General features: G+C 41.2%; 1 protein-coding gene across 1 annotated transcript in view; it reads left to right on the top strand.

Annotated features, from left to right (window-relative positions):
• Window positions 1–6,907: 6,907 nt before the first annotated feature.
• Window positions 6,908–23,529, top strand: part of CLVS1 (clavesin 1) — a 48,393-nt gene continuing 31,771 nt past the window's right edge. The window contains exons 1-2 of the mRNA XM_035125806.2: window positions 6,908–7,296; window positions 15,703–15,877. Coding sequence (XP_034981697.2) covers window positions 6,908–7,296; window positions 15,703–15,877 — 564 coding nt within the window. The remainder of the gene's footprint in view (window positions 7,297–15,702; window positions 15,878–23,529) is intronic.

Genomic DNA, 23,529 nt, shown 5'->3' with positions numbered 1-23,529 from the left:
AAGCTCTCTGATACTCTCAAATAGGCATTATGATGGTTGGATGTGTGATCACAAAACATTGTTTTCACTTTTCAAAGAGTCTTTGCTCTCCAGCCTTCACTTACTGGTATTTACAGTGCTCATCTGTGTACTCTAATTAAGTATTGTGTTCAGTAATTAGAAAGTGCAGAATTAGGCCTGCAGATCAGTGGTTCACATAACGATACATATTCAGGAAAATTCCAAATGTAATTTGAAGTTTCTTTAATATAGAAAGGTTTGTTTGCTTTGTTGATAAGTAGCTTATCCACTATCCCCATCACAAAGAAACATAATGCAATTTTTTCTTTAAAGCACTTACTGAAAGTAAGTTATCCTGAAATCAGTAGTCATTACTTCCATGTAAATAAAGACTGAAATATTAGCCATGTCACCCACTGCAAAGTCTTTATTTTGTGTATGCTATTGTTAATTTTTCACAAGACACATGCACAGTATGGAAAAGAAGAGACAACTGAGGAACTGAGGGTGAAATCATAGCATTTGTTTGGTAGTTCTTGAAACTCACTGGTAAATGTTAGACATGGCTGTATTGCAAAATTCATTTCAGAGGTTTTGAGTTGTACCTTGGTAAATACCACATGTGCAGGTTAAGGATGGCCATGACGATGATCTTTGATTGTTGGCCTAGAGATTTACCAGTAAATGTTAGAAATGTTTGCATCATGGCTTGTTTCAGACATTTACCACTAAACAATTCACTAGTTAAGTATGGAAACATGTGCAAAATTTGTGTTTTGCTCTGCATGTGTTAGAATTTTCTGGCTTTTCTCTCTAGTATTTGTAGTCTCTTAACATTTACCACAGAGAATAACTTACTGGTACATAATTGTAGTGCATATTCCTTTGCAAAGTAATTATGGATTTTTTTTTGTCCTGCATACTTCATACAATTCAAATTAAAAGAGCTTAAAAGTAATTTATTAACATAATGCCCCCACTGCTGGAACTATATACTGTAACACTGAGTCATCCTACAGTACCGTCTGGTTTCCCTTCATGCCCACACACTTCCTTTCTGGCAACGTCTTGTTGAACAAGCACACTTGCAAGTGCTTGGCTGGTGCTACTCAGTGATGAAATTTCATTATATTAATTGGAGTCACCTGAACTTACAATAGTTGTGGGTCATCATCATATGGGAAATTCTAAATGGGGACACAATACCTTAAGAAATGGATATGCATGCTGTACCCCATGTAAAGGGCATGTGTGTATGTTCTTTTTGGTTGGCAACATTTAAAGCAAAGGTGAGGACATACCTTGCCTTCTCACATGCACTTTAAATTTTAAGCTTTAAGCAAGCACCAAGCAAGCATTTCACCTCATATGCAGCAATCTTACCTTTGTTGTTGTTTAGTCGTTTAGTCGTGTCCGACTCTTCGTGACCCCATGGACCAGAGCACGCCAGGCACTCCTGTCTTGCACTGCCTCCCGCAGTTTGGTCAAACTCATGTTCGTAGCTTCGAGAACACTGTCCATCCATCTTGTCCTCTGTCGTCCCCTTCTCCTAGTGCCCTCAATCTTTCCCAACAATCAGGGTCTTTCCCAAGGATTCTTCTCTTCTCATGAGGTGGCCAAAGTATTGGAGCCTCAGCTTCACGATCTGTCCTTCCAGGGAGCACTCAGGGCTGATTTCCTTAATCTTAATCTTACCTTTAGGATTCAAATATTGAAGCTCATTACAAAATTATCTCCCAAGAAGCTGCCCTGAGATTCTGTTTCTAACTTGGGTAAAAAAACATTCTCTCTGTATGTTGCTTGCTCTTTTATGTCCACCATTGAAAATTATAGTATATTATTGCTCTAAAATTACTGTATATTCATTGGAAAAGTCTTGCCTGTGGTTATTGCTCGTCTTGGCATTGTAGCCTCAACCAGAGTCATTTAATGCTTCTTTTCCCTTGCATCTTTGGCTATGCTCCTTCCGTTAAGAACCACCACCACCATATATATCAGGGAAATCCATGCCTCCAGGTATTGTTGGACTCCAGCTCCCAAAGGCCCCAACCAGCATGCCCTAGGGGCAGCCAGTGCTGTGCACCTGGCCTCCCATCAGCCATATTTCTCTGCTTACTGGGCGGGAGATGGGGAGGGATAGTGGGGTGGTGGGGTGGGTGGCACGGGGTGGACATTGCTCCGTTTGGCTGTGTACTTTTTGATGCGTTTTATTTATCATTTATGACTTTTGTTATATTTTTAATTGTGCGGTTTTGATCATGCTGTAAGCTGCCTTGAGCATGGTTTTAACTATGAAAATGTTGTATGTGTGCATGTATGCAGTGGTGGAGACAATCTTCTGCTCTTGCTTCTGCACCTGCACTGTACCAGCCTACCTCTCCCTCTCCTTCCCAGTAAGCCCAGTGATGTGGTACATGGCCATGCCTGACATGACCAATGCTGAGAGGTGGTTAGAGTTTTAGTCTACAACAAAGGGAAGGAATTGCATTGGCCACCTATGGTCTATGCCAGTGTTTCCCAACCAGTGTGCCTCCAGATGTTTTGGGACTACAACTCCCATCATCCCTAGCTAGCAAGACCAGTGGGATGATGGGAGAGAAATCCTGAAGACCTGCTGCCAGTCAGTGTAGACAAAATGGAACGATGGTCTGAATTGAATTGGTTCTGCTCTTTTGTACATAGCATAGAATTGTAGGGTTGGAAGGGACCCTGAGGATCATCTAGTCCAGGCATAGGCAAACTCGGCCCTCCAGTTGTTTTGAGACTACAATTCCCATCATCCCTGACTACTGGTCCTGTTAGCTAGGGATGATGGGAATTGTAGTCCAAAACATCTGGAGGGCCGAAGTTTGGGGATGCCTGGTCTATGCTATGTTTTTTTAAATTAATTAATTAATTAATTAATATAATCCACTGTACTACTTATTCCAGGTAGAAGTGCAGACTAGAGGTTTTGTTTTTTTTTATTAAAAAAATGCCCAATGTCTTGCTCATACAACAACTAGAAGTTTAAAATTATTCAATGCACCACAGAGAAAAGGATGGGCATTGTGTCATGCTGTTAGCTCTGTCTGCAAAGGCAGGGGAAACCAGAGAAGAAATAAAAATGATCCGGTGGGGAGGGCAGCAGGGAAGCAGCAGCTCATGTGGGATCATAATCCAAAGAGAGGAAAGTAGTACCAATGGTCCAGAATATATTTTAAGATGGTGCCACCAAGACGTTTCTCGGCCAACCAAACATACTGTAGGTTTGTTTGTTTTTTTGAGATGATCCTCCAATATCACCTTATGCCTGTGATTACAACGTGTACTGCCTCTGGTAAAGAGGCCCAGACTGTTTCAATATTTCAAGTATCCTAAGACAGCCTGCACTTCATAAATAGTTCCAAAATAAATTGAAATTAGAAGCATGATGCTTGGATCAAAGACTTTTAAAATATAATTTTATTTTTTATTAAGTCATTGATAGTGCAAACCTATGGATGTAAACTCAAAAGCAAGTTCCATTGAGTTCAGTGACATGTATCCCAGATAACTGTGAGTGCTTCCAGACAGCAGTTTAATACTGCAATCATTGGCAAAAAAAATAATTTTTTTTTTAATTAACTGGCTTTCCCCTGGAAAAGGTAAATACATTTTGATTACAGTGATTGTGGGGGTGTTGGGAGCAACCAATGGTATCCCACAACAGTCTAGAAGCAACCTATAAATAGGATTGCAACCTTAGAGTTATTTGTCCTGGGAATATTATTTCTAGGGCACTTTGATTTGGATTAGGTAGGCTGCTCTATGATGTCTGGGAAGTGGAGAGACTTTTTGTGCAGACTTCTGAAGGACTTCTGGAGTTTGTTTCAAGTCTATGAAAGTACATCAGTTTACAGGGCAACTAGAGATGCCCCCTGAAACTACACCATCCTTTACCTAGAAGGCTCCACCTAAAGTGGTGCCCTCCAGATGGTGCCAGACTACAACTCCCATAATCCCTGACCACTGACAATCCTGCTTGGGGCTGATGGTAGCAAGCAACCAACAACATCTGGAGGGCTATCCCTGGAAATCCTTCCATGCCTTGGCAATGTGCCCCTTAGTGGACCAAATGAGCTTTTTGAAAATAGAATTAAAGGATTAACTGGGGGAAGTTGTGTGAGAAATGGTCTGCTGGGCATGGAAGCATTTTTATAAATGATAACACCATGGCAGGCAAGTCTTCAGCCACTAGGTAAGCATATCTCAATGGAGCAATAGTAGTTAACACCTGGTAATGCTTCCAGGAAACAGCCCTGCTGTTCAAAGCAATATTGATTATTCTGGCTGCCTGCATATTGCTTTAAAGCCAGATGTTAGAATGAAAGAAGACTTATAAAAATGAATTATGCACCAGTGTGTACAATAGAATCTCTTTCTAATACTCATTGTGGTATAGTTACCATGTTATGCGCATGTAATGTGGGATATTTCACAGAAACTGTAAACCTCAACAGCCATGATCTGCAGATAAATTCTACTGAAGTCTTCCCCTGAGACTTACTTAAAGAAAAACCCACCAAGGCTCTCATTCAGCAATGCACCAGTATATATTCACCCATAAGAAGGTTGGCACTGTCAGAAAGAGTATATACCATGTGCATAGTCCACTGGACCAGATTCAACTAGTGAGTCCCATCAGTAGACATCCTGCACAAGGACTTCCATATGTGCAATGGAGTTTCTCCCCTCTCCTCCCCCTCATGTGTCCCACCCCCTAAACGGACTTATGGGTGGAAGCATGCAGGGGGAGCAGAGAGGGGATCGTTCTCTCTTGCAAGCCAAAATGCACAGCTACCACACCATGTGGCCATTGCAGAAAGTCTTGGCAATTTTGCAGTCTTTATTTTGGGGTATCAGTCTCCAGTGTTGGAGCAAACATCTCCTATTACTTTATAAAAGTGGCAAAAACACTCTCATCGGAGCAAGACAGTCTCCTGTTCCATGCATTATATGAGGGAGTGAGACCTCATACCTGATGGCCAAGTGGAGTCCTCCACACCTCTCTATCCAGCCAAAGGATTTCTTGCAGGCCATTCAATTTCCCCAGGGCACCCCATTCACTGGTCCTGCTCCATGCCCTTCTCAAGTGCTTTTCCGGACTGGAATGTGCCCTTGAACTGCTTGCTTGGCTGGACAGTGGATGAAATGTGTGCTGGAGCATACGTGTAGAAGCAGATTTTTCTGTGGCTGGAATGTAGCCTTCTGTACACAGGAAGAGTCAGATCCATTCTTCTGCCCACTTTTTCCTCCGGTCCACCCAGTCACTGAGAGAAGGTTGCAATCAGGCTGAAAGATGCTCCCCCATCCATGCAGTAAAGGATGTAGCACAAAACTAGTTCTCAGCTTTACCAAACCAAACCTCTCCATCAATTTTAGTATCTAGGCCAGCACAGGGAACTGGAATAACCTATAAGGCTGATGCTTCAAACGGCATGGTAGTTAACTTTAGTAAAGTTATACCATTGCTTTCTGCAATGAATGTGTATGTTATGAAAGAGAGGTGCACATCTGCATACAAACTATAGACCAGCTGCAGGTTGATGCACTCAGAAGCCATGGTTGGGGCATGCATGTGCACTGTGTGACTAGAAAAGGTGGTCTGCTTTTTGTATTTTGCATGTGTGCCACAGCAGGCATCAGTGTAACAGAGGGAGGTTGGTTAAAAAAAATTAGGAGCAGTAATTGGGCAAAGAAGTTAATTTGTGCAATTTGTAGATCAGGGCTATGACCCTCAAGACTCTCCCAGGCCACCCCTCTGTCTATGCCCTGCTGAAGTGCTTTTGCCTCACTGGACTGTATCCTTGAACCACAATCATGCTTTTTTGCTTGCCTGAATGAAGGACAGGGGAATGGGGAGATGTGTGTCAAAACCTCTGGCTTTCTTGTGGCTGAAAAGCAGCTTAATATATAATAGCAAGATTCACATCTATTGCACTGCCCACTCTGGATTCTTGCTGCCTCTGGCCCCACCCACCACTGGCATGTGTCTCAGAAAAATTGGCCCTGAGGGAATATGGCCCTTGACCTAGAAAAGGTTCCCAGCTCATGCAGCTGATGCATGTTCACTCTGCACATGTCTTTATATGTTACAAAGAAGCACCACTAGTCTACTACCATGTCATTGATTGGTGGCAACTCCTTTTTAATATGTGAAGCTGCCCTGAGGCTGCTTGGAAATGGTGGGCTCATCTGGAGTGGAGCTCTAACTAATAAGTAAGGAACTTACTACTGGGGGTATCATTTCTCGGGGTTGGCCTAAAAGGGACCTTCCTTAAGGGAAACTGGTACAACTTTATCAGGGAAGACATTGACTGAGCTCTCAGTGCCATTGTTATTTGCATTCTAATTAAATAAGGAATTGTAATATAATGTTAAATCAGCGCAATTTCAGCATTGCTAAAGGCTCAGTTCAATTATAAATTCATCAAGCTGTGTTCATGAGGCTTCTATATTATGTATGCAAGATATATAATGATAGCGTTGTACTAAGTAGCTCATTCTAAAACTCTTTGGGTCTTTAAATTTTAATCAGATCTGCAGTAGCAATTTAAAGAAAAAGGGGGAAATACACATGCTTGGGAATGTGTTCAGTCTGTTTACAAACAAATATAATCTGTGGTTGTTATATATGTATTTTTCAGAGAATGATGATGATACGAGTGATTCCTCTCTACGGATGGATATCTAAGGATATGAACTGAATGTGAGAGCCTTTGGATGGGTATGGAAAACCCCTCATCTTTGTATTCTTCGATATATTACAAAATATAATACAAATTGCACTTGGATGGATCACCACAGACTGTTAGTTGAATGGGATCAGAATATCTTCTAAGCAAATTGCTGAAGTTAAGGATTTGGAAAAGAGACTTTTGCAAAGATGACTCATTTACATGCTGGTCTCAGCCCAGAGACGATAGAGAAAGCCCGCCTTGAACTCAATGAAAACCCAGATGTTTTGCACCAGGACATCCAGCAGGTCAGGGACATGATCATCACAAGGCCTGACATTGGGTTTTTACGTACAGATGATGCCTTCATCCTGAGATTTCTCCGAGCCAGAAAGTTTCACCAAGCAGATGCCTTCAGATTACTGGCTCAGTACTTCCAGTACCGTCAGCTGAACCTGGATATGTTCAAAAATTTTAAGGCTGATGATCCTGGGATCAAACGAGCTCTGACTGATGGATTCCCAGGAGTGCTGGAAAACCGTGATCACTACGGCAGGAAGATACTTTTGCTTTTTGCAGCCAACTGGGATCAGAGTAGGTAAATGTAGATAGTGTACTTATCTTTTTTAAAAATAATAATACACAAACCATTAACTGATTGTTAATAGCAACACACATGGGGAAATAATTATTTTGAATTGTTTTCAAATCCTGTTGATCTGATGAATCTGATAGTCAGAGTTGTGCGTGAAGAATTTCCTTCCTTTTTCTTCAGATATGGAGTTCCCATTTTCCCGTACATACGGCAGGCTTCAAACAAAAGTCTTTGCAGGAAGTGCTTCAGTGCCTATTATATTACACAGTTATATTACACAGCCATATCTTGATATGTGATATGATAACTGTGGCCACAGTTACAAGACTGTGTGTGGTGTTGTTGTTGTTTTTAATGTCATAATGCTGGTAAATGCAATGTGATCACGAAAGCGGAGTCTTCTAAACTGAATAATCTAAAGAATCAAGGGGGTTGAATGATTCTTTGCTCACAACTAATCTTTCCATACCAGCTGGTGCCCATAAATTCTGCTTTATTAACCCAAGAGTTGTAAATGTCAGACACTTAACTGCAAGTGTACAGAGACTCAGATTTAAAGGGCAGAGCATTACTGCTATGTGAGATTACAAAAACCAGTGTAAATTCTTTTAAAAGATATTGATCAAGACAAACTCACATGCTTGCCAAGATGTTCTAATTTGGGAAGTGTGATTGCCAGCACATCCTTCTGTCAAAATAGAAGGATATTTTTAAATGTTCCCATACATTTCAGCGATAATCTTTGGCGTTTAATACAGGCCAGTAAATGGCTGGTAAAATGAAGTTACAAGGCATTGCCAAGAAATAATTGCCATTCCTTTCCAGCTTCCGGCATGTTAGTGGTAAAAGAGCTTTGCAAACCCTCATTGACCATCTTTTATTTCTGCAATATGCTATTAAATGCAGGGCTGCCAAGACTGTTGTCAGTGGCATCAGCACAGAAGTTACATATGACAGATTGAAGTCATTAGTTCAGACCAATTACACTGCAAACAATTACATTTTTCAGTTCATCATATTAATTTCTTGTGGGTTAGAAAAGAGAGCTTTATGCTGAACAATAGACTAGTGCAATGACACGTGAAGGGGTGCAGGTGGATAATGTAGGAGATGTGAGATAATGCACCTGATTCAATCCAAATTAAACCTGTCCCTGTCCTGCTGTATGAATCACAGGTAGTTCTAACAGGCCAGGGGCAGAAGCATATGGAGAAAGCAGTTTAAAGGAGCATGCAATATGCTTATAATCTCTTGTCTTTCCCTGTCTGTAGGGGCCTTTGGCCCAAGTTGTGACAGTTGTTGTTGGTCCCTTAAGACAGATGCTGCTGTCCTGCTTTTGTACAGTCCTCAATGGCATAGACAGACAGATGGCTCCTTATGCTTCCCCCACCAGACAGCTGTGACAAGGAGGTATCTCACTAAACTAGGAGAGAGGGAAAGACTAAGAGATCTCAAAAGCCAACAGCACAATCCTAATAATGAAAAGTAAGTCCCACTGGGTTCAGTGGGTCTTACTTTCATGTAAGTGGGGTGAGGATTGAATCCTGATGTAAACAATCCTCTGTAATGTTTCCCCACATAATCCAGTGCAAGGGAATTCAGGAGCAAACTGCTAAACACCATCCTGGCAAATTTCAACACAGTGCATTGCTTGGCTCAGGCAAGTGAGCCAAGCCTTGTTCTGTAAATGCAGAACCTGTGGTCATCCAGATGGGGCTGATGGGAGTTGGAGTCCGACAATGACTCAAAAGGCCACCTGTATTCAACAAGGAAATTCAGTTTTCTAAAATGGTTGGTCGTGTGTTGTAGATGCTCTTGAAGTATTCTGGGAAGTTCTGTGTTCAGAATGGGGAGGATAGAAAGCTAATTCACAACTCTACATGTCTATTCAGAAGTAAGTATTGCTGAGTTCAATGAGACTTATTCCCAGGTAACTGCTTTGTGGATTTCAACCAGAAAACTCTTAAACAACAAAAACAAAAACCTGGCATGTACCTGAGCCCTGCATTTTATAAGTACAGTATTAGAAAATCAATGTAGCACTTCTTAACTGACAAGTACCAGGATAAGGAAATTGCTGAGCACTACTGAAAATACCTCTAAGGCAGGCATGTCAAACATGCGGCCCTCCAGATGTTTTGGCCTACAACTCCCATGATCCCTAGCTACCCTGTAGCAGGACCAGTGGTTGGGGAAGATGGGAATTGTAGTCCAAAACATCTGGAGGGCCGCATGTTTGACATGCCTGCTCTAAGGGAATGCTCATAGACGTTTCTACTTTATTTTATTTTTGGTAAAAATAAATGCTATATAACTATGTTTTTGTTTTCTGTTCTTACCCTATGGTGACTTTCAGATCATGAACATTCATTCAAGGTTCTACCTTCATACAGGTCAAGAGGGGCCAATCATGTCTTGGAATAGAGCCACATTGGCAGGTGCTGCCAATCATTTGATGTCCTGTGACATCAGGCACAGGAAAGGCAAAGCCATGGCTATAAAGCAGGCATCCCCAAACTTCAGCCCTCCAGATGTTTTGGCCTACAATTCCCATCATTCCTGACCACTGGTCCTGTTAGCTAGGGATCATGGGAGTTATAGGCCAAAAAATCTGGAGGGCCGCAGTTTGGGGATGCCTGGAATAGACTATTCTTCCATTCCTATCTCATCATGACAAAAGTTCCAATTTGAAGGAATGAAAGGAGTTCATTCTTAGTGTCATTTGCACCAGGTTCACAGGCATATGAATCATACGGCCTGCAAATATCCAAAAATCATTTTATAGACTTTCTCCCTGTGTGTGAGCTACAAATCTAAATGAGCTGTCATCTGACCACTTACAGTTTAAAATGGATCCAATAAGAATTCCATTTTTATTTTTTATTTTTAAAAATGGAAACCCAATTCAACAAATCTGGCACACCAGTGGAAGCCAGTGCAAGGACTCCCACAAGCATAATGTGTACCCCCTTCCCCCGCCTCTCACTCTGGAAGGTCAGGGGAACATCTCAAATAGCATGTGGGGGGAGGAGAAGGGGAATTGTTTTATCCAACAAGCTGAAATGCTTGCTCTGACAAAATGAGCAGAAGAGCATGGCATTGAATTCCTTTCCTAGAGCAGATGTCCCCAAACTTTTCCTATACAGTGGAGCCTTGGTTCTTGAATGCCTTGGTACTCAAACATTTCGGCTCCTGAACACCAAAAACCCAGAAGTGTTTCAAACTTTTTTTGAAAGCCGAATGTCCGATGCGGCTGTCGGCTATTGTTTCTGGGGTGCCTGTGCCAATTGGAAGCTGTGCCTTGGTTTTCTAACATTTCGGCAGTTGGACAGACTTCTGAAACGGATTACGTTCGAGAACTAAGGTACCACTGTATTAGGTTCAAATTCATTCCCCTAAATACTGTGCACCAGGAGAAATGCATGAGAAAAGCTGAAAGCAACCTTTTGGATTGAATATAATATTGCAACAGTTGAGTCCCAACTTGGGAGAAAGGCAGGTTATAAATACATTTCATTAATTAACTGAATGATTATACAAACAACCCAAGCAAGCATTTGGGGAAGTCAGTGGTGTGCTGCTTGTGAACATGGCAATTCTACACTTTTCAGCTGATGTAGTGTAGTGACTTCAGTGGAAAAATAAAATGGGCTCATATTTGTGTTCCTGAGAAATGGGCCAATGAATGACAGAAAAAGTTGGATTTATGGATAATACTTTGACCAAATGTATCCTTCCCATATGCCATCTGTATTGAAACAAATGGTAGTCTTACTGTTACCAAGGCCACAGCTCTTGGCTTGGGGCAGGCTTTCTTCCAGTTCTGAACAATCTTTGATTGTTCCTTGACTTGCTGTTATTGTTAAGATTCGAGGCAGGGGCTGTTTGGTTGTGGCCCCATTCACCTAAAGAAATCTCGTTTAGCCTATCTTGGCTTATATTTAGGAAGCTCTGCAAGCCAAATCTATTTTGTCAGGCTTTTAGGCAACTGATGCTTTGCTGCTCCTATTGATAGGTGGCTTTACTGTAGTTTTTTTTTTAAGTTACAAAAGCAAATCAGAAATATTTAGGATGTGGTCAATAAAATGCAACTCAATGTAACAGAGGGAACAACTTCTAATTTAATAGAAAAGCTCTGAACAAACCTCTGGATTTTGAGTCCACATTTTGATGCTAAGCATTTCTAGCTCTCTGCTGCAATCTCAAATCAATTTTATCATGATGACATAACTAATTCTTTACACATGCTGAAATTGTATAAGGAAAAGAAGAAGTGGTTTGAGATTGCCCTAGATTGTTGAAATGAGATGGGAAATGGTGTTTTCTATGTAGGCCAGCATATTTCTATTATTCATTTTCAAACACAAAGTGTATCCTACCAACCCTGCTTTCATACTTCTGTGGAGGCCATTTGCGCATCTGTGAAAGAGAAGGAGACATAAAAGTTGCATAAAAGTTACATCAACTCAGTATAGTGAAGAAGACTGTGACCTATGGAATTATGGAACTCGCTCCTAAAAGAAGCAGTGATAGCAACCAACTGTGGTGACTTTAAAAGAGGATTAGGCAAATTCTTGGAGGACAAGGCTATCAGTTGCTACCGTACCAGTCATGTATCAGTATATATGAGGAACTGACGTTTGGAGTAGAAACTGATCTCCTTCCTTCCCCTGTGAGTCAACTTGGTTCAAAGAGTTTTTTACAGAGATCCTCTCTGAAGTCACGTTTGCAGCATGATTTGAATCCAAACTGTTCCTGGAAATGGACAAACTAAAAGTGTGAAAGATCAAGTGTAAAAAAAAAAACTGGGACAGTTTTGGAGAATCAAGGTTCTACTCTGCCTGAAAGCCCTGAAAAATTCAATATTGCCCCAAATGGTTAAAAATAAATAGATGATTGCCCTTTTGCATGAACATGAACAGTGATATTTGCATAAAGAATACCTGATTAAGAGAACAATTCCCAAGATGACGAAAAAACCCACTTTCCACAACAGTTTTTCCAGTTTGTTCAGTTTCGCAGCCTGTCTTGTTCTCTCCTCTGCACTTCTCTGCCTTCCTCAAACTTCAAGTCAAAGCTGCAATCTGGAGAACTCTGGCTGTGTAACTAAATGAACTTGGTTCATTACCGTTCAGATCAATCAGCAGTACCTTTGTTTCTTTTGCGGTTCAAACCCAGTGCTTGTTTTAAGCTATAAATAACGTGAGGTGTTAACCCATGGAGGGTTTAACCACAAAGAATAAATTATTAAAGACATTTGTGGCTATGAGAAGTTGGTTTTGATGGCTTCTGTTTACATCCTAGGAGAGCAATAACAGAAGACATCACACATGACAGGATAACTCTAATGAGAAAACATTAGCTTAATGTGTCTGGTTCGTATTTAAAGCCATTGCACCTCCAGAGCAGTGAGAAATTTTAGGAGAAGCACTACCTGAGTTTTGGCTTTCTTAAGGAGAGGAAACACAGGGGACTTATAGCACATTTGTAATATTTGGTTCATTTAAAAAGGGGAAAGGGACCCCTGACCATTAGGTCCAGTCATGACCGACTCTGGGGTTGCACGCTCATCTCGCATTACCGGTATTGGCCGAAGGAGCCAGCGTATAGCTTCCAGGTCATATGGCCAGCATGACAAAGCCGCTTCTGGCAAACCAGAGCAGCACATGGAAACGCCATTTACCTTCCCGCTGTAGCGGTTCCTATTTATCTACTTGCATTTTGACGTGCTTTCGAACTGCTAGGTTGGCAGGAGCTGGGACCAAGCAACGGGAGCTCACCCCATCACAGGGATTCGAACCGCTGACCATTCATTTACCAGTATGCAAATATTAGTAGAGGCAAATTGCATATGCGCTTTTACTAAGCAGCAGGTCAATCAGATATAGAGAACAATTGTATGCTCCACCCATTTCCTGGAATCATCAGCTCCCAGTGCTTCCTTACTCACTCCTTGTTCTCTGAATACTTCAGCCCAATTTTAGAGCACTAAACTATGATTAGTGTCAACTATGTTTCATGGCAGGCAGGGAGAGTATCTTTGGATCTCAGAACTGTTCCAGCTCACATTCTTCATTAGCTTTGCTCTGTGCCCTCCTTGAATGCATTTGCCAGTCTGGAATGTGCCTTGAACTCTGATATTAATTTACCTTATATAATGATGATGATGATATTTATACCCCGCCCTCCCTGGCCAAGACTGGGCTCAGGGCGACTAACACCGAATATAAATACAGTAAAAACATTAAAAACAAAGCAAAAAAAAAAGAAAGGAGGGTGATGGAGGGTGAAAGATTTTGTGGGATGGTGGTAGTTAGGAACCACTGACTTCTGTGTGGTAAGAGTCATATCCTTTGCCCCATCATCCATATTTGCCACATTCACTGACAACTGACATGGTCACACACCCAGGAAGGGTGTGTATGAGGGAATGTGGCCCTTGCATTGAAAAAAGTTACCCATCCCTGGATGAGAGTAAGAAATCAGGATGACTAACCATTGTTTGAACACCAGCCAAGGTTTGGACATAATGAGTAACTGGTGTTAGTTGAAAACAGATGTGAAAGGTTTTGATCTTCTTGCAGCTGTGATACAGTTTAAGCAGGGATGGTGTGTGTGTGTGTGTGTGTGTGATCCTAAGCCTTGTTAAGACTCCAACTGTGGTTAAGTGTTGCATCCATATGCAATCACTTTTGAGCTCTACAATTCTATAAATGTAGGAAAAAACAGAGATAGCAAAGTCATAGCTGTAAATCTAGCTGCACATAACCAGATATAACAACAACAACAACAACAACAACAACAATTCATTATTTATACCCCGCCCATCTGGCTGGGTCTCCCCAGCCACTATGGGCAGCTCGCAGCAGAATATTAATAATAATAATGATAATAAAGCGATAAAACATCAACCATTAAAAACTTCAGTAGAGCTTCGTATTGGACTACCCTAGAAGGACTAATTTCTGTGTTTTGAAAATTGGTAAAATATGCATTAACTAAAGATTGATACAGTAGAGTATTAAGAAGAAAGGCCAAGGTCTTCAGGATAAAATGCATGGAGTCCTAAAACAGAGTATTATAATTATCAGCAATGAAAAACGCTAGGTTATTTATCTAATCATATTAGCGATACAGAGCTACAATTTCCACATACTTATAAGCATCAGTGTTTTATTACTTGTAACCTCAGAAGGAAAGGAAAGGTCTAGGCATTGTCAGCCAGACAATTAAGAATTGCACTCAATGTACGGTGGTGGTCAGAGAAGTTAATAAGATACAAGGTTGAATTAAGAAAGAACAATTCAAAGTGTGAAAAAGATAACATGAGAGCAATTATGCACACTGATATATTATTATCACTTTTAATACTTCATTTTTTCAACATCTTATCTGGAAAAGCCAAAAGTCAAAAAGAAACAGAAAGATCCAAAGAAGCTCAAATAAACTAATTTGTTCCAGATAGAGGGAAGTGAAAAGATGAACAAATTGGAAATTATACAGAAGCAATATAATATGGTGTGAGAATAGGGTGGGTGTTTAGCTCAAATGAAAAGAGCTTGTGAGAAGAAGGCAGAGAACAATTGGCCACTATCCCCTTTGTGGATAATAAATGCAACAATAGGATTACATTACAGAACATAGATTTATCTTCATCATTAGGAAAGCAATGCTGCACAGCAGAAGAATTTCTTCAGTGTGATAAACTGCCAAGTAATCTATTTGCTGGAAGATTTTCAAGGATAGGTGCAGACTTTTGTTCTCCAGGAATAACTTAGGAATAATGTTGTGATTTTAAAATGTCTTAAATTTGTCAATCCTTCATTGAATTTCTAAGTTGGTCAGCTCCAGCTGTCCCATGGAGGACTCTTGTTTTGTGGAAAGAAGCAAGAATTTGGAAACACAAGATGGATTGTGTTAACCAGAGGAGGAACCAACAGGGCTGGCCTGCCCATAAGGTGGGCTAAGGTAGTGCTTCAGATGGTAGAAACCCAGGAGGCAATGCCACTGTGGGTGCCCTGCTCACCTCTCTACCTCCCCTGCTGGTAGAGAAGCAGTGCTGGCTTCCACCAAGCTCTGCAAGATCTCACAAGTTCACACGGGAACCCGTCACTAACACCATTGCTTTGTGGGTGCTTCAGTAAGAGTGAGGTGGTGGGGGCACTTTCCTTTCTCATCTCAGGTGGTGAAGCAGGACATGTCGCCCTGGGAACCAGCACCATTTTCTTTGAGAAATGTTTATTGGAATATTTTGAAATATCTGCTATTTCAGAAAACATTAATCCAAATCATGAAATATTGCTTCTTTCACCAGAAAAATATTAATAATTTTATTCATTCATTCATTGCATTTATTGGGATTTGTTGATAACTACAATTATTTTCTCCTCTCTTTTATTTCATCCCTAGGAATTCTTTCATAGACATTTTACGGGCTATTCTGCTGTCCTTAGAAGTTCTCATTGAAGACCAAGAGCTTCAGATAAATGGCTTCGTTCTAATTATAGACTGGAGTAATTTCTCCTTCAAGCAAGCTTCCAAATTAACACCTTCTATCCTCAAACTGGCCATTGAAGGGTTACAGGTATGTGGAATGGGGATATTGTGTACATGATGCCCTGTGAATAATGTAGCGTCAGGGTGGGTACCAGGAGCTGGTCCAGGGCCGTCTTAAACGCCCCTGCCGCTGTGGTGCGCCGGATCTCTCCGGCGCCCTCCCGCCCCGTTTCCCAGCGCGGTGGGCGGGTGGGTGGGCAGGCACAGCGCGATCTCTCTGGCGCCCTCCCGCCCCGTTTCCCAGCACGGTGGGCGGGTGGGCGCAGCTGCGCGGCGGACCGGCGGATCGGCCGGCCAGCGGGCGGGCGCAGCTCGCGGCGCCTTTCTGGCGGGCCGGCGCCATGGTGCCCTGCGCCACCGGGGGTCTACCTAGAGCCGGGCCTGAGCTGGTCAGTAATAACACACACGGTGTCAGGGAAGTTGTTTCCTTATTCAAAGAAACAAACAGCTCAGGAGGACAGGCCTAGTGAGCAAGGCAACTCTTCCCAGTAGATCTTGTCCCAATGAGACAGTTGAGAGGGCTGAAGGTTCCCACCTTCCCACGGTTGCCTAAGCCTCCTCCTCCCCTGGGCCCTTTCCAAGCAATCTGAGACTCCATCAATGTGTCTTGTCTCTGCTCCATCCTCTTTATACCTCTTCTGATCCTGGGAGACCAAGGGGTGGGGGATCTGGTTGCAGCAGAAGGGGAGACCCCCTGGCTTCTTCAATAGCCTGTCTGATCTCTGCCTCTTGGCCCCACCCCTCCTTTCCACCCTCTGCTTCTGCCTCTGATTCTGGACTACTCTCTGCCACAGCTACTTCCTGCTCACTAAACCCTGTTATGTCTTCAGCTTCCAAAACTTTCTCCTCCCATTCTGTTCCCTCCTCTCTCTCTGAACACTCAGTGTCATCCCACCACCACTCCCCAGGCTCTGAGCCTTCTTCCCCTGGGGGTTCCCTTGCCAGTCAATAACACGTGGGTATGCTGATTGCCGGAGGCATGCTGTGTTTTATATATTTATATATATAGCATGGAGAGAAGAAGGGAAAATCAGTAAGAAAAGAATATCATTTGAGTAACTGAGCTTTAAGCCAGCCAGAATTTGTTTATTGCTTTCATTTAAATGGTGAGCTATTCTTACCACAGGCCTGTCCTACTTATGGCAGCAATTAAGAATAATGTTTAGAGATTTGTGATTTAATCCACATGATACTTCCTGGAGATTAAAAACTTGCAACATCTGCCTGATGAAACACAAGCCAAACACATGCGGGGTCTATGCATATGTGCTGAATGGGGATTAATAAGCCCCCAGAGACACAGCTGAGCACCAGGCACTTATTTCTGCATAGCCGAAAGCCCAGTTGTGTGTGTGTGTGTATGTGTGTTAGTTAATACAGACTATTAAAATCAGAGCAGAATAGGGTATGTTGCTAATGTACGCAGCAGGAGATTTATGAGCAAACTGAAAATACTGGGAATAGATCTTGTGGCTTATACCTCACTTCAGGTTTGATCTCTAAAATGGGTTCCATTTCTCTCAGTGTGGAATTTAAGTTTGAATGTGTACCTTTGCTTCTGAGTAGGCATGAATGGAAATGTTCTGCAAGCTTTCCAGAGCAAAGTATGACCCAATGAGCTCTACTCACCCATAGGGATGGGAAGACTACTACTACTACTACTAATGATATTTATTATTTATACCCTGCCCATCTGGCTGAGTTTCCCCAGCCACTCGGGCGGCTCCCAACAGAATATTAAAAACACAATAAAGCAACATAAAAAACTTCCCCAAACAGAGTTGCCTTCAGATGTCTTCTAAAAGTCACGTAGTTGTTTATTTCCTTGACATCTGATGGCAGAGCATTCCACAGGGCGGGTCCCACTACCGAGAAGGCCCTCTGCCTGGTTCCCTGTAGCCTCATTTCTCGCAGTGAGGGAACAGCCAGAAGGCCCTCAGCGCTGGACCTCAGTGTCCGGGCACAATGATGGGGGTGGAGACGCTCCTTCTTTTTTCTTCTTTTTAAATTTTTTTATTGAGTTATTACAGAAACAAAAAGAACAAACAAAGAAAAAAGAAAAAATGCACCCTTTACACCCGTACCGCACAGAAAATTAATACAATCATTGCAAAACCAAATACAAAACACTAATGACTTCCCGTCTGCTCCTTAATTCAAATATGGAAAATTTGTTGCCGATACAAACTATTATCGTGATTAAACTGCTTCATTAATCTTGAGTCTCACATTATTCTTGAAGCTACTAGTTAGTCAAATGCTGCAGCAGAATTTAAAGTGCTATATTTATTTTTAAAATACATTTTTAAGACTTCCCATTTTGATACGAATACCTGTTTTGGTTTATTCTTTATTTTTTCAGACAAACTATCTAATTCTGTGTTGGATTTTTTGAATAGTCAAGTTACATTAGAGCCGGTCTAATGTAAATACTGTCTGTTTGAGAGAAACAGGTGACGGTGTTTCTGTTAATTGCTCACAGGCATGGGCTCTGCTTCTTGTATATAAGGCTCTGCCAGAAAGCCTTCTCTATCTCTTAGTTAGATCTTTCAGTTTGATTCATCTCTAAGTAGATCACTCTCTCAGTTGTTCTCAGTTTAAGAGATTCCTTAGTTGAATCTTAGTATGATTGCTTAGTTATAATGCTAGAATGCTGTTAATTCTCGAGTAGTTTAATGGGAGGTTTGTGGGAGGTTTTGAATGTGGGTAGATAACATTGCTAAAAGAGAAAGCATTTATCTTTAGTTTAAAGTCTCTTTTAGAGTCAGTTTGTTTTTCAGTTAAAGAAACCCAACAGTTTGTATTTTCTTCTGTATGCTTTTACAAGCATACAGCTAGTAAGGGGTTTCATATAAGGGAGATAATTCCCTATGCTCTTGGTGGTGTTTTCTTAGCCAGGTCGACTTCTGACTGTGTATACTCTGCGTGAAGTGTACTTTAAAGGGCCACTGAAAACTGGGATGTATGATTTAGATTAAGCAAGTTTCAATACCCAGTTTTCTCCAATATTATTATTATCATATATATATTATTATCCAATATTCTGCATATTCAATGAATTTTTGAATATATTCCTGCATGGATGGAAGTTTGTCAGATTTCCAATTTGCAGCAATTAACATTCTTGCTGCAACTGTGGCATATAAGAAGATATCCTTCGTTTTTTGAGTAAGATCCAGACCTGTAATCCCCAGAAGATATGCTTCTGGTTTTTTATTAAAATAGATTTTTAGTAGTTTTTGCAATTCTGTATGGACGTTTTCCCCAAAACACTTCCATTTTCTTGCACTGCCACCACATGTGGTAAAAAGTGCCTGGTTTTTCTGCACATCTCCAGCAATCGCCTGGGACACTTTTATAGAAAGCTTCCAAGGTGTTAAGTACCATCTATGTTGCATTAAAAAAAAAATCTCTCTTAGGGTGTAACAGGTTGTAAACTTCCAATTGTTTTTCCACAAATTTTCCCATAGGAACATATTTATTGTATACCCAAAGTCTTGTGACCACTTAATCATAACCGTGGTGACCTCCTCCTCCTTGACCTCCCAATCAAGGAGGAGTCGATACACTTTGGAAAGGGTTTTACTCTTGGAGTTTACTAACTCCAATTCAAATCTGGAAATTTTTCAAATAATTGATGATACTGGAACCAATCAGATAAATGCACTTTTAGCTCCTCAAAGCTTTTAAGGAGTACTTTATATGTAGGCCAGATTTTCTGAGTATTCTTCCTTTTAACTGCAGAGGCTTCTATTGGGGATGTCCACCATGGCACATTGGGTTCTAACAAGTCCTTATATTTTTTCCAAACTGCAAAAAGTGATCTCCTGGTTATGTGATTCACAAAATTTCTGTGTATTTTAGCTCTTCCATACATCAAGTATGCATGCCATCCCCATCGATTGTCGAAACCCTCCAGATCGAGAAGGTCAGGATCTTGCAGAGTGCACCATTCCTTCAGCCAGGTGAAGCAGGCTGCCTCATAATATAGTTTCAGGTCAGGGAGAGAAAAACTTCCTCTGTCTTCTATATCAATTAATATTAGATGTTTGACTCTGGGTTTTTCCCCTCCCACAAAACTTAGAGATCTCTCTCTGCCAAGTCTTGAGACAGCCTGCATCACCCAGCACTGGAATCATTTGCAATAAGAATATTAATTTAGGAAGGACATTCATCTTTATTATGGAAATCCTACCCAGAAATGAGAGCTTTAACCTGCTCCAGATTTCAAAATTCTTTTTTATCTCTAACCAAGTTTCCGTATAATTATCTTGAAATAGGTTTATATTTTTTGGGGTGATCCAAATGCCCAAATACTTCGCTTTTTTTGACAAATCTTAAAACCTGTTAATATTTCTAGTTCATCCTTTTCCCGTGGTGGCACACTTTTAACCAGCAATTTGGTTTTAGTGGTATTCAATTTGAAGCCTGCTACTTCTCCAGAGTTCTTAATCAGTTCTACAGTACAGTAATACTCTTGTTAGGCTCTCTTTAGGGTTTTCAGTCATAATTAATAGATCATCAGTGAATGCTTTGAGTTTGTAAGCCTTCATTCCCAGAGTGATGCCTTTGATGAATTGGTCCTTTTGTATCTGGTTGTTAAGCACCTCCATCATCAAAATAAATATCAGAGGTGACAGTGGGCAGCCTTGACGTGGAGACGCTCCTTCAGGTATACTGGGCCGAGGCTGTTTAGGACTTTAAAGGTCAGCACCCATTGCCCTCCAGATATTGTTGAACTCCAGCTTCCATCAGCTGCAGACAACATGACCAGGAATGATGGGAGTTGTAGACCAAATATCTGGAAGGGAACAGGCTGCCACCTCTGATGTAGAGCTATCTACTCAGCCTGGGAACAAAGGCTAAATCCCAGGATTGATTGTATTTTGGAATGTGGATGCCTTTCAAGCGCCAAGAAACGTGAGCAAGGGCTGAGCAAGTGAAGCACACCAGGTCCTCTCCTGTGTATAGTGTAAGCAGTTACTTTTATGTACTTATTTCCTAAATTTTATACACTGCTTAATTGTAAAACCCGCTTTCAAAAAGAATAAAACAGTAAAATTACTGGCAAAAACAGTTTAAAACAACCGTTTACATGGACTGCAAGAAGATCAAACCTATCTATTCTGAAGGAAATCAGCCCTGAGTGCTCACTGGAAGGACAGATCCTGAAGCTGAGGCTCCAATACTTTGGCCACCTCATGAGAAGAGAAGAATCCTTGGAAAGACCCTGATGTTGGGAAAGATGGAGGGCACTAGGAGAAGGGGACGACAGAGGTCGAGATGGTTGGACAGTGTTCTCGAAGCTACGAAGATGAGTTTGACCAAACTGCGGGAGGCAGTGGAAGACAGGAGTGCCTGGCGTGCTCTGGTCCATGGGGTCACAAAGAGTCGGACACGACTAAATGACTAAACAACAAGAAGAATATTAAATAGCCAAAGGCCTGGTTGAACTCCAATCATCTAGGTAGATAAACCTCCCATTAACACTACCTCATTCTTGCTTGGATTGAGCTTCAGGTTTTGGGCCCTCAGCTAGTAAAAGACTAGCATTTCCACTTCCTCAACTGGCTTTGATGAATAAGAAATTGAGTTTGGTGGCATACTACTAATACCACACACTGGATCATTCCATTCAGTGTACAACATAGCTACAAGGAATGACATAGCTACTAGACAGGATTGAGCCATTCTCTGAATGGAGAGATGTAGAAACTAGAATCCCTCGAGGATTGTTACTGAGAAACTTTTTCACAAATGATCTAGTTTGGAGTGAGCAGTGAGGTGGCCAAGTTTGCTGATGATACTGAATTGTTCAGGGTTGTTGAAACCAGAAGAGATTGTGTGAAGAGCTCTAAAAGGGCACCTGAGTGAATGGTTGGTAAAATGGCAAATGCAATTCAATGAACTGTTTAAGCGGAGGCAATTCCAAAGGGTTGGTGGCACCACACTAAAGCTTGATTCCTAAATTATGTAAAATTGACCTCCTGATAGTATCTGAAGGAAGCCCTCAGCTGTGCTGTGTATAAGGAGTGAGATAATATTTTAGGTATTGGAATGTAGCCATTTGGTCCTGCCTGCTCTTGTTTCTGGAATATGCCTATGTCTTTTTTTAAAAGCTGGCTGTGTTCAGAGAATTCTATACATTTCAGATGTTCCATATGAACCTCACATTACTAGGTTCATTATCAGAGCAACTTGGTTAGCTGCTTTGAAAGCAAACTATTTGAAACTACTAAAAGACAAATGTATCTAATCACAGTGATGCTCATTGAAATCCATTTCTCTGCCTACAGAGTCCATTCTATACAGATATCTTTCGCATGCATAAGTTTCAAGAAGATATCCTAAGTATTCTGAAATATTTGTTTTTGGCATTGTTTCAAAGCATTTCTGAAGCCAGTTGTATTGAAGAGCTAAACGTAGACTAGAAGCTAGTTAAAACTATTGCGGAGAGTGATGTGGTACCAGCTGAAACAAGGTCAGTTTGACATATTCCCCAGATACTTGAGCCGTCTGTTTCCAGCAGCTGTTGTGTTGTAAGGTAGAGTGGAGCTCTCTCTGAGCTGTCAGTCAAAGTGACCTTTGAAAGGAAACTAAGGATCTACTCTTTATGTAGAGAATAAAGGAGTAGGAACAGACTTTGTTTTCATCAAGAGGAGGTCCATGTTGGTTATCCATCTGCCATTGCATGGAACCGAGATGAAACAAAGAAAAAAAAGAAAAGATTTCAGACAATAGATTTGCTTCTGTTACTTGGAGATTGGGACAAACTACTTAGAAAATCTGCACACAATCTCAAACACACAGCCCTGATCCTAGGCTGAAGGTGTGTGGAACATAATTCAGGATCACAAATTTAATTGCTGAATTTTAACAAAATTCTACCCCATCCTCTTTTCCCAGCCTAGGTGCTTACTACCGCTTGGCGAATTAGTGGACACGTAACTCTGCTGCTGGCTCCTTTGCTTGAGAAAGCACATGCACACCATTCACCATTTGAATGGCAATGCCCGGCGGGGGGGGCAACCCTCCAAAATATTTTATTGGGGGCAGCAGAGGGACCTCGGAAGCTCCTATGCTTCTGAGGAAGTCCATTCAAACAGTTTTTCCTGTGAAAATGTTTTTCCTGATGTTGGTTACAGGTAGGTAGCCGTGTTGGTCTGGATCGAAGTAAAATAAAAAAATTCCTTCAGTAGCACCTTAAAGACCAACTAAGTTTTTATTTTGGTATGAGCTTTCGTGTGCATGCACACTTCTTCAGATAACCTGATGTTCATATGGTCAGACTTTCATTTCCCTCTTTCCTACTTTATCACTTTCTTCCAAAGCTGTATTTGAAAATGCCCATTGGCAGAATTGTATAGAGTTATACAAGAGAACTGTTAATATAAAAGAATAAATGGTTTAATGAAGCCCAATTCAGATTAATACCTGTGGTCTAACCTGATTAGCTTATTACATAAATCCAATGCTTCCAGTCTACAGTATTAGAAATGCTTTATGAATATTAATGAGAGTCCTGAGGTCTTTGAACAGAAAGAACAACAATTTTTTTTTTTTGCAGTTTTCAAGAATCAGAAAGGTATGATTTGGTTACTTTTGCAAGGGCATTTGTTAACAATATCAACAAACCTGCAAAAATCAGAGGTCATTTTCAAGCTTGCAACTCTACCATGT

This window comes from Zootoca vivipara, chromosome 8, assembly GCF_963506605.1.
Source record: "Zootoca vivipara chromosome 8, rZooViv1.1, whole genome shotgun sequence".
In the NCBI taxonomy this organism is placed as follows: Eukaryota; Metazoa; Chordata; class Lepidosauria; order Squamata; family Lacertidae; genus Zootoca; species Zootoca vivipara.
The sequence above is the reverse complement of the archived record's forward strand: the minus strand, read 5'-3'. Positions and strand labels throughout refer to the sequence as shown.